Source organism: Ruditapes philippinarum, unplaced genomic scaffold (assembly GCF_026571515.1).
Source record: "Ruditapes philippinarum isolate M1 unplaced genomic scaffold, ASM2657151v2 ctg1127_1_1_1_1, whole genome shotgun sequence".
In the NCBI taxonomy this organism is placed as follows: Eukaryota; Metazoa; Mollusca; class Bivalvia; order Venerida; family Veneridae; genus Ruditapes; species Ruditapes philippinarum.
In genome coordinates, this window is record NW_026864590.1 from 345,418 (window position 1) to 357,569 (window position 12,152).

A 12,152-nucleotide genomic window follows, 5' to 3' on the forward strand; every position below is an offset into this window, starting at 1 on the left:
TATATATTTAGACAAGTATTTCTAATTATATGTATGATCACTGATACACATTGATTTGTATATAGTAAAACATTGGGGTTTTTTCTTGTACAATAATTTTACTTTTTTATATTTACATTTATTCTATACCTATTTTATGTAACCAATTGCAAGATTTCTTTACATCATGTTACCATACATATGTATTCCAGTATTTGCCCGTAGATGATTTGCACGAAGATGCTTACAAAAATTTCAATATTATATATTTTTTGTACAATTCAGTGGTACAATTCAAACCTTAAAATAAGTCTGAAATGCATTGAAAAGTTCTGGAAAAAATCACTTAGTCAGACCTGATTTACATGAAGTAACATCGCCCATTTAATATGATGAATAATTTACATACGAGGGTTTTGTGATTAAGGAAACTACATGTACAAATGCTTGCAATAAATATAATATAAAAAAGGTATAGAATAAACAGGTTGTTTCATAGTGTTCTGGGCATTATGGAATTTATTTAACTATATTCTCAGCTATAAAGCATATTAAAGGTAACTTGTGGGTTGTGTAATATGATTTTTACAGCTTGGTAAAGCGTCTAAATATATCTCCATGTTATACACTGAGATCATTGTTGAATAATTATAAATGAATGAAATCATTTATACAGTCATACATGATAAATATAGTCTACCTGTTAACAAAACTCTTAAAACTTACAATTCCTGTAAAACATATGTTTTTGTATTGTGTATAAAGAAAATATATAATTATACAATTACTGAGAAATTTATTTTGAATTTTTTTCACCAGGGGACAGAGTATACAAGTTTGACTGTATTGGATTATCAATCCTATTTATGTATTACTTCACTCGTCATGACATGTCAAGAGTTGATGGCAAAACTGCAATAACTTATGAAATAAAGGACTTACGACAGTTTTGCGATCAACCTTTGATATGCAGATCTTTCTGCATCAGTCAATTGTAACCCTTGAATGTAGTGTAAACTTCAATTTTTTTATCATTTAACACCTGGTGAAAACAAGGGGCAGCAAGATGATAAAATCTTGTCTAAATGTCCCCACATTACATTACAAGTTGGACATATCCCATTATATTGATGCCAAAATAAAACCACTTTGACCTCGCACTTTGAAAACAGACAATAACTAAGTAAGAAGTTGGTTCATTTGACCCTACTGTCCCCACACTTGTAGGAAAGGAAGGCTATCGGGGCTTTAATTGGCTGATGCAAAGTTGTCTAGCTTTATAGGGTTATAAAATAAAACATAGTATTGCGTTTTTGTGTATATGGAATTATTTGTGTAAGTGTAATTGTTTGTGTAAGTGAAAATATTTTTGTAAGTTGAGTTATTTGTGTATTTGTTCAGGTTGAGAGCTACTGGGACGAGTGTTTAGCCCTGCCAAGCAAGTTAAAAGACTGGGACGCATATAATGATCTCAAATCTAAACTACAAACCTACCTAGAGGTGTTCCCACTCCTAAACAGTTTGGCTGCAAAGGTAAATATTTTTATATTCTCTTGTTTTCTCCAGAGTTTTGTTCTGCATTTTGCAATTTTTCAAGATTTCATCACAATTTGGTGTCAGTTTGTGCCAAGATATCCCAGTTATTGAAATGTTTCATCGTTTAATTTACCTTGTTCTTTGTCTTTGGCAATGAAGTAACAATTTATCCTGACTTACTGAGCTCCTTGTCTTTTTATATGGTTTTAGCTCATTCTTTTACTGTTGTTTTTTTATGTGACACAGAGGGAACATTAGAAAAATTTTGCCATGCTTAAGTGTGAACTATTATGTATGCTCTTGTTAACTATTACATGAGCACATGTTAACTACCGAGGTTTAGGGTTAGCCCTTAAAGTGAATATGTTCAAGACATGCACATATTGAAGTTAATATGTTGGCAAGACCTTTTATTGTGGTTGTTGGTAGATATGCACATGATGCACATAATGCACATAAAAGTTATTTGATGTTCCCTCTGTGCCTCCTAGTTTTTTGGTAAAGACTATTTTTTTAAAATGAAAAGAAAACAAAAAAACATCTTTTTATGCCTTTAGTATGTAATACTTTGAAATCAATTAATTTTGCTGGAATGAAATTTTGCACAAACTATGGACTTATATCTGCACTGTTTTTTCTTTAAAAAAAAGTTAAGCATACAATTTATTTCCTTGTGCAAAATATGTAAAATTTCCTCCCAAACAAAATTGATTTCAAAGTACATTGTATTTCAAAATGTTATTATACTCCTATGTGGGAAAATTTCAAAATTTTACCCAGTGAATTATATGTAAGATAGCTTTGTTTTGGCTATGTAAATATTTTTTGTGTTGCAAGCAACAGGGTGAAGTGGCACCATTTTAACAGCTTTGTTGAATTCAAATTATGTTGTGTTTCATATTTTTACACAATTTATATCCACCTTTGCCATTAATGTTTTGCTTAAGTTTACTTGCAAATTTAATGATAACTTGTTTTTAGAAATATTATATATATCTTGATCAGTTATTTACTTTACAGCGTTAAGATACAATGTTACACATAGTAACTGTTACTGTAACTGTGACAGCTATTTTTGTGATATGATGATTTATGTGATAATTATTTTAAACAAAATGTTGTATTTCTTCCTAATTTTATTTACAGAGCAATTTTGATAACAACTTTTAGGCTGAAATGTTTTCTTTACCACTTTTTACGTATAAATTAAATTTGAAATAGATGTCATATATTATCATACTAGGTCATTTGTTTGAAATTACATTATGTAATTCATTAAAGTATAAAATGTCATCAACCCAAAGTAATGTAAATGATAAGTAATTGTCATGAAGTAAATGACAAATCAAACAGTGATTTAATCACATCGGCAAAATTATTGGCTAGTTTCAAGACTATTTGAGATGACAACAAAATTAATGAATTTTTTTATGCCCCCACAGAGTGGGAGCATATAGCGTTGCACTTGTCCGTCAGTCCGTCCGTCAGTCCGTCAGTCCGTCCATACGTCCCGAAATCTTGTGAACGCAACTCCTCTTAAACCGGATGGCAGATTTTGCTTAAACTTACAGGGATGAACAACCTTAATGTGTAGATGGTAGTAAAGGAAGGAATTTTCGCTGCGACCAAATTTAACAGAATTATGGCCCTTTGTTGATTTTTTCACTAGATACTATGAAGAAATTTTGTGAACGCAACTCCTCTTAAACCGCATGGCAGATTTTGCTCAAACTTACAGGGATGAACAACCTTAATGTGTAGATGGTAGTAAAGGAAGGAATTTTTGCTGCGACCAAATTTAACAGAATTATGGCCCTTTGTTGATTTTTTCACTATATACTATGTAGAAATTTTGTGAATGCAACTCCTCTTAAACCGCATGGCAGATTTTGCTTAAACTTACAGGGATGAACAACCTTAAGGTGAAGATGGTAGTAAAGGAAGGAATTTTTGCTGCGACCAAACTTTACAGAATTATGGCCCTTTGTTGATTTTTTCACTATATACTATATAGAAATTTTGTGAATGCAACTCCTCTTAAACCGGATGGCAGATTTTGCTTAAACTTCCAAGGATGAACAACCTTTATGTGTAGATGGCAGTAAAGGAAGGAATTTTCGCTGCGACCAAATTTAACAGAATTATGGCCCTTTGTTGTTTTTTTCATTATATACTATGTAGAAATTTTGTGATTGCAACTCCTCTTAAACCGGATGGCAGATTTTGCTTAAACTTCCAGGGATTAACAACCTTAATGTGTAGATGGTAGTAAAGGTAGGAATTTTTGCTGCGACCAAGTTTAACAGAATTATGGCCCTTTGTTGATTTTTAGTTTTCAACTTGTGGCACATGTAGTCCAAAAAATATTTGACCTAGAGTCATAAGATTGACAGAACAGTGGTGTGTGGGGGCATCCGTGTCCTATGGACACATTTCTAGTTTAATTATATGATACAACTATATAAAAAAAGCCCCTAACAGCTTAATCAGCTTTTTAGCTTGACTATTTGATAAGAATAAGTAGAGCTATCCTACTCACCTGAGCGTCGGCTTCGGTGTAACCACTTATGTTAAAGTTTTTGTAATAGTTCAAATATTTTCAAAGTCCATTTGCATATGGCTTTGATACTTTGCACACTTGTTCAACATCATGACCCCAACCTGTAGACAGGAGGAAGTAACTCTATCAAACATTGTAACAGAATTATGCCCCTTTTTCGACTAAATATTTACGTTAAAGTTTTTGTAATACCTCAAATATTTTCAAAGTCCATTGACATATGGCTTTGAAACTTTGCACACTTGTTCAACATCATGACTCAACCTGTAGACAGGAGGAGGTAACTCTATCAAGCATTTTGTCAGAATTATGCCTCTTTTTTTACTTAGAATTTACGTAAAAGTTTGCATACCACCTCAGATATTTTCATATTTCATTGACATCTGGCTTTGAAACAAGTTGAAATTTTATACACTTCTTTGAGAGCATTATAGGACTCGCTTTAAGGCCTATAACTATAACATGGATTTAAAGAAAAATTTGGCCGGTTTATTAACTTAGAAAAATTTACATTATCAAGTCTCTTTTACTATCAAGCACTTAAAATGGTCGAGCGTTGCTGTCCTACTGACAGCTCTTGTTTACCATGCCATTTTCATGTGGCTTACTTTAACCATTTGTTATTGCACAAAGAAAAGTCGAAATTGAACAAATAATGAACATGCTTCAAAATCAACAGCTTCAAAGTTAAGATATAGCGTGGTTAAGGTTGCTGACCTTCAATTTCTGGCATCTTGTGATTGTGGGTTTTGGAACCCAATGGGGACTTAAAATATGTCCATATGCCAAAGATATCCTGATAGCTTAGCGAAGATGGTTGCTTTACTAACAAGCCTGCATATGCTTAAAATAATGCACAGAGGAGCATCCAAGGTCTACCTCCATTTGTAAAGCTTGATAGGCAAGACTTTAAAGTTTCGGTGACTAAATCAGTTAATAAAGAAAAAATGTTCAGGGAGTTGATGCTTTTTGTGTTATTTTTTTACACTTTGTTTATCATTTGTTAATTAAAAAATTATAATATTATGACTCATAATAACTTATTTCAGCTTGCCCAGGTCAGATTGTGTTTCCAGTTTTCCCTTTTTTCATTGTGCTTAAAATTTAAACAAAATATGTGAAAGCTTTGTTTCAAAGGAACTACTTTCTTTTAAGTAAACTGTATAATCCTGGACTACATGTTTGATATTTCATTGTTGTAGGGGTATTTGAGAGGGATAGGTTGGTAGATTTTTCAATAAACCTGCAAGTAATAGTATAACTAAGATAAATCATGCTTTGAAATCAATTTTTTGTTTAGTCTCCTGGGACCAAAAGTGCCTGAGGCCAGCCAGCCTGCACAATTGTGCAGTCTGACCAGGCTCTATACTGTTGATAAATTTTCCATTTTGATTTTTAAGTCTCTAAAACATTGAATGGATCATTCCAAATTTAAAGCAGGGCAAATTCATAACAAAAATTCAGCAGTTTAAGGTAGTTTAAGGATTAGAAAAGAAAGAATATAAATGTGCAATCAAAACTTTACAGGGGGTAGGGGAGGGGAGGGGAAAGGGAGATTTACATTTCCATATTTCATAATGGTGTCAAAGCTTTCAGATATTTGATAATCTGCAATAGTAATTGCAGTTATATGCATTCATGCCCTTGAAATTACATATAATCATATTTTCTCCTGCATGTAATTTAGCACATTTTTACACATTTGAATGAGGGAATGTTTTACCCATGGTATGGTCATGCTTAGAAAATTGCTTGTATGTCACTGGCTTTTGATGCAGGGATTTAAAATTGTCAGCGTGCATGTACCAATACCTTTAAAATATACATGTTAAAATTTATATGTAATATTTGTATGTTTTATATTACAAATAGATCATGATATTTCTAGCATGTCTAGTTTAGTCAATGATTTTTTTTCCTTTGTAATATCTTTTGACATTTATGTTTAAACAGTTTGAAGTTAACATCAGTTCAAAATTTTTAATATTTGTAACTATATATGTAATTATGAAAATCATAAATGAATGAAAAGAGTTATTCCTACTGAATTTTGGATTACAATTTTAAGTTATTTAAAAATCTTAATAATAACTGTATGATATGGGAATATATTTGGATATAGTACATAGAGACAAGACACTAGACAAGTCTAATATGATACCTCAATCTGTATAAGAGTCCAAATATATCTCATATTGTACAGTATGATGTTATATAACCAGTTACTTCTTTATCCACATTATATAGATGAAATACAAATTGTTACCAATTAATATACATTTATTTTGATAAGGAACCTCAGACAGTTTTATTTTTTAAAGTCATGCTCCAATACTTTGTAATAAACAACTTTTATCCTTCTTGGAAAAGGCCAAACATACTTTACTGTCCAAAATTGGATACTTTAGTATCAAATGCAGGAAATATATTGGACAGTCATATGGTAAATTCAAAAGCCTTAGATGAAAATAGAATGATATCATATTTTTAAAATGTGTGCAACAATTTAATTGTAAAATACTGACTTGGATTTTATAAATATTGATTTTATAAATATTGAACATATTCCATCTTGTATAACTGTATATATTATGGATATTTTATGTATAATTTTTGTATATACAGGGAGGTTTAGGAAAATATGTAACTATAGTAAGTAAAAGAGGCATACCTTTGTACCCTACATTTTTTGGTAACCCAAGGAAACTCCATGCAATCCAGAGTTGGCTTATATAGGTCACTTGTACTTGGTGTAGACCACCCTGTAATTGGCGTAGATTTTTCAGTATTATTTAGACAACAGGATGTGACTTTACCCCCGGTGCCATGGCTTAATATTCCTACCCATGTTTGTGTTTTATTTCAGCATTATAGTTCCCTTATGGATTATACCAATATACTAAATTCTCTGTATACTATTGGTTGTTAAGGTTATTAAAGGCCCATATACTTGATTCCTTTTATACTATTCATTATAACGCTGCACATTTGTAACGCGTTTTTCATTGGATAATTGTGAAATATATATAATCTATATGTTAATTTATTACATAACCAAAAAAAGAATTTGTACTGTTTTTTTAAATTTCTAATTAAGGTTTTAAAAGGGTTATATAACTGATTATTAGCTGTGCTTTTGCAATATAACCCTCACCAAGAAACTTGAATTATATAGCCTTACAGTTGTTTATATTTGGCCATATAACCTGTCAGAAATATTTATGAATTATATTGTAAAACTATTTCACAGCTAATATGGCACATGTAAATTGTACATCATTCCTTGTACATAATTGGTTATAAAGGATTTGGAAAGATCATATATATAATCAGAGCAATATGGTGAAGGTTGTATAACAAACAAACATTTGAGCACAGCTTTATAATCAATAAAAAACATCACAATTGTCCAAAGAAAATCAGTGTTACAAACATGCAGTTGTGCAGTATTATGAAAATCCAACATATGATAAAATAACAGATAAAATATACATTGTATGTTTCTGGTTGATTGAATACTGTCAAATAATGCCTCCAAGATTCTTTTGATGTCATACCTTAATACTGTTCCAATTTATTGAGATGATAATTGTCTGTTGTAATATAATTTGCTTGACTTCATTAGACGATTACAATTATGTTACTATATATGTTAAAATTTTACTTTCTTGTCAAGAATTTTTTTTATGTAGGATTTGGTATCTACCTGCAAAAATGAATAGTATTAGTTGACAGTATTCCTGGAGAACTGTACTGAGTGTTGATATAAATTAACTTAAAATCATGTTTTTAAACTATCATTGTACTGTATAATAGTAATATGCTTTAATGACTTGTCTATATGTTCACAAAAAAAGTTACGTACTGGTGAAGAAACTCCTTCTATACGGGTAATGTTCGGTACAACTAGCTTACAACATATGTGTCAATCGTTTGGTAACCTCGGCCCTCCAACCTCCAGGCAGTGTGAGGGATAGCGAAGATTTTACTTCTGTCCGTCCCCACCCTGCCCTGTCAATATACAGGTTTTGTTTTGGTACCAAAGTAGTCCGGAGTCATTTCCAACTGGCAGGGGGTCAATACAATGATTTTGTTTCGGTAACAAAAAAGTTGGGACTCATTTCCAACTGGCAGGACGGGTGCTTCTTTAAGAGACTTTATCTTTGGACTATTCTAGCACACCAGGGATCTGAAATCTAAAAGTACCCTATGGGGTTGGGGGACTGAGGTTACAATTCACTGGTGCATAATTTATTAACACTACACACCAGCATATTGCATCAGTAATGATCCACTCTAGAATTCTAATATGTTCTTTTTTTTTATAAATTGAAAAAAAGATATTTGCTTACCATCTTAATGATAGACCTGAGTAAAAATTAGGATTTAAAAAAATAAAAAAACAAACAACAAGACCAGGCAGAAATAACATTACTAGAAAAAAAGCTAGACATTAGAATAGAAAGCATGTTTTACTTATCTAGAAATATGCATGTTTTAATTCAGAAAAATGTATGTCCCCAGGTTGTAGGCTAAATGAATAAACATTCTTATATTTAAAATATAAGCAAAAGTTCTAATTTGTCAAGTCACAAATTCTTCCATATTTACTTAAAATCTTTCTATAATAAGTTTTTTTTAATGATTTCTATAAAATTCTTCAATTTAAAGAGTAAATTCTTATGTTTTGACTAAAAAAAGAAAATTTTAAGATTGGTTAAGACTTTAGATTAAATGATTTTATAAATTGATAAGGGCTTTTTAAGAAACTCGGTTAATGTTTGTTTAGAGATCATTTTATTAATTTTCTGTAAAAGTTTAGTGGGATTGTAATCCCCATGATATTTCAAGAGAGTAACAATTAATTCTTCAAATTATAAAAGTTGTATTATACTTGTAGGTAACGTCTCCCTTGTTAAGGACTCCATTTTTTGTAAAAATTTACTATAACACTGTGAACACTTGAAATATTATGTATACTTAGAAGAAATGCAAATCAATCACTTTGAAAGCACATGAAATGAAACATTAATATCAAATTGATGTAAAACTAACTTGATTAGAGATGAAAATCAGTACTATATATAGTTTAAATATTCAAACTGATGTTTTTATGTTATCTTATCGCCAACCAGGGAAGTCAAAGATTTGAAATACCAGTGAGTAAAGTATTTGTGTGGAGAGCTGTTTTTGGGGTCTTTTATTTGAGTGAATTTTTATTTTAATGATTTATTTGTTTTGTAGAAATGTGAATAATTTCTTTTTATTTCATTTTATTCTGAAATTATGCAGAATTGTGACTTTTTTTTGGTAGAATCATGTGTCTGCGAGACATGTACACATGGAAAATGTGTCTGACATAGTTTTCAACAGTTTTGACATATTCAGTAAAAAGTGTGTAATAAATATATGTTGATTTTTTAGATTGTGTTATTTATTTGTAGATGAACTAATCAAGTGTCTGTGATTTATGTCTGTGCTTTATGTCTGTGATATAATTATGTCTGTTGCAATTAGACATTAAAAACAAACTTGCTTTTACAGCTTATATCTAACACCTGCATGTACAAAATCAGACCACATTAAGTTCAAGGAAGTATAATATTTTATAAAAAATACAAGTAGTATTAAAGTATAAATACACCGAAATTAATGTACAGAAACTCTTGTGCCATTTCTACATATTATATTTATGTACTTGAAAGCTTTAGAATACAATGATTTGATTATATACATTAAATAGACATTTGTGATATGTTTGTTAATAAACCGAACCAGAATATGTAATTTCATGTAAAATGCATTTGGGGGAAAAAAGAAGTATGCGTGAAATTTGTGTTTATATAAAATTTATAGTTAATGTTTTATTCATGTTTCTTTCTACAGGAAATCAGAAATCGTCATTGGCTACAAGTGATGCATGTCACCGGAAGTTCGTTCCAGTTAGAAGCCAATGTGTTTAGACTATGTCACCTACTGGATATTGGTCTTATAAAGTAAGTTTAGTCCCAGTGCATTTATTAAATACAAATTTTTGTTTCATTTGCAATATATACATTAGTGAAAATCAATCTTATCTTGCTAAGGTATACTTTTAAAAATATTCTTGGTCCACCTAAACTTAAAAAATTGCTATACAAATATCAATTTCAAGGAAAACGCAATTTTGTGAGCAATTTGCCAATATTTTGTACAAACAGTACTCTATATAACCGTGTGGCAGCTTATTTAATAATGTTGTAAAATTTAAATGCATGTTAGTCTATAGGAAAAATTAACCTTTTTAAATTTTACTCAGATGTATCCGTAAACTTGTGAATACAGACAAATACAGAATTAAAAATAATTAAACATTTACCGGTATTCATTTTATTACAGACATAAAGCAGCAATAGAGGAAATATGTCTCGGTGCAAGCCGAGAACTTGAACTTGAGATCAAGATGAGAATGACCGAGGAGGAATGGACGGAACAGGTGCTTGCCTTCGAGCATTACAAACGTCGTGGACCTATATACTTGGATAAAGTGTTTACTGAGAGGTTGTTAGAACAACTTGAAGATGCACAGGCCTTACTGGCTAACATGCTCACATCAAGGTTTGTAGTTATAAAATGTTCATTCTTTTTGTAAATTGTCCTTTAATGCATAAAAGATATTTCTATTTTCTCTTTTAGTTTGTTTGGTTATTCCTCTGGTGCAAATTACTTAGTCAAGATTATTTATGTATTACATTTCTTTTATGACATCATCAGTGTGTATATAAGAAGTTGCTTTGTTGTTTTGTAGATATATCGGTCCACTGAGGGATGAGGCAGCCTCATGGGCTGAGAAGCTAAAGGAAGTGGCTGAGGTGCTTGAACTCTGGTTAGAGGTGCAAGATTTGTGGCAATATCTGGAAGCTGTCTTCAGTAATCAAGTGGCTGCTAGAGTAAGTACTTTATATTTATATCATTACTTATAAATATTTTTAATAAGCTGTATGACATGGTTTGAATGGTTGTAAACTTATATAGTTTTGTGGAAGACAACTTCATATTTCGTATATCAAATTTATTATAATTTGTTTGTTGAAAATTTAAAAAAACCCATAAATTTGCAAAACACCATCACCGTATTGCAGTTTTGGGTTAACTCATTATGAAATTTAATATGAGTTACCCAGTTACTGCACAAAGGTGGCAAAATATACAATTTAATCATCATTGTCTAATGATAATCTATGTTACAAATGTGCAGGGTTACAAATATCTTACATGCTATATATGAGATAATGAGAATTTTTGTCATGATTTTAGGAGCTACCACAGGAGGCTAAGAGATTTGCTCGTATTGACAAGAGCTGGACAAAGATGATGAAGCGGGCATTTGATACAAGAAATGTTCTTCAGGTATGTGTCTATAGGCAGTTTTTTGGAAATAAAGCAACTAATAATTCTAATAAATTGAAAGTTTTTACAGTATAAACTTCTGTTGAAAATACAATTATTTTCAACACTCAAGACAGATTTTTTTCCAGAGTTGATAAAATATGCAAAGGTTTTTTTTGCATATTTTTATTTTCCAAAGTACTTGTCAAAAAATCTCTCATTTTGCAAATGGAGCGTTCAAGGGACATTAATGTTATAATGTAGTTTTAAGGGAAAAACTGATATTTGTCTGTAGAGCAACAGTGTGCAATGTTAATAAGATTTTATACCAATGACCTCTGATTGACTTTGACTTTTAATTGATTATTTTGTTAAATTGATTCCAAATTGTCAATGTTGTTTACAGTGTTGCTATGGTGGAGAAGTACCAAAGGCAGTATTACTACGTCATGTTTATGAAGAACTTGAAATTTGCTTCAAGTCACTGGTTGGTTACCTAGACAACAAGAGGCGTGTGTTTCCAAGGTTCTATTATGTCTCTGATCCTATACTGCTTGCCATCTTGAGTAGACCAACAGACCTGGAATCTGTAAAACCTCATCTCAAGTAAGCTAGTGATAATATTTATCTCTTAACATTGCCTTTAAAGGGTTTAGAGTAGTATATGGCAGTATGGGATAGCACCGGATTAGTTGTCCAGGAGTGGCTA

General features: G+C 31.0%; 1 protein-coding gene across 1 annotated transcript in view; it reads left to right on the forward strand.

The window, feature by feature from the left end:
- Window positions 1-12,152, forward strand: part of LOC132726216 (dynein axonemal heavy chain 5-like) — a 127,640-nt gene that overhangs the window by 31,187 nt on the left and 84,301 nt on the right. The window contains exons 31-37 of the mRNA XM_060711495.1: window positions 1,381-1,512; window positions 7,933-7,965; window positions 9,962-10,071; window positions 10,454-10,672; window positions 10,863-11,004; window positions 11,372-11,464; window positions 11,850-12,049. Of these exons, the coding sequence (XP_060567478.1) occupies window positions 1,381-1,512; window positions 7,933-7,965; window positions 9,962-10,071; window positions 10,454-10,672; window positions 10,863-11,004; window positions 11,372-11,464; window positions 11,850-12,049 (929 nt within the window). The remainder of the gene's footprint in view (window positions 1-1,380; window positions 1,513-7,932; window positions 7,966-9,961; window positions 10,072-10,453; window positions 10,673-10,862; window positions 11,005-11,371; window positions 11,465-11,849; window positions 12,050-12,152) is intronic.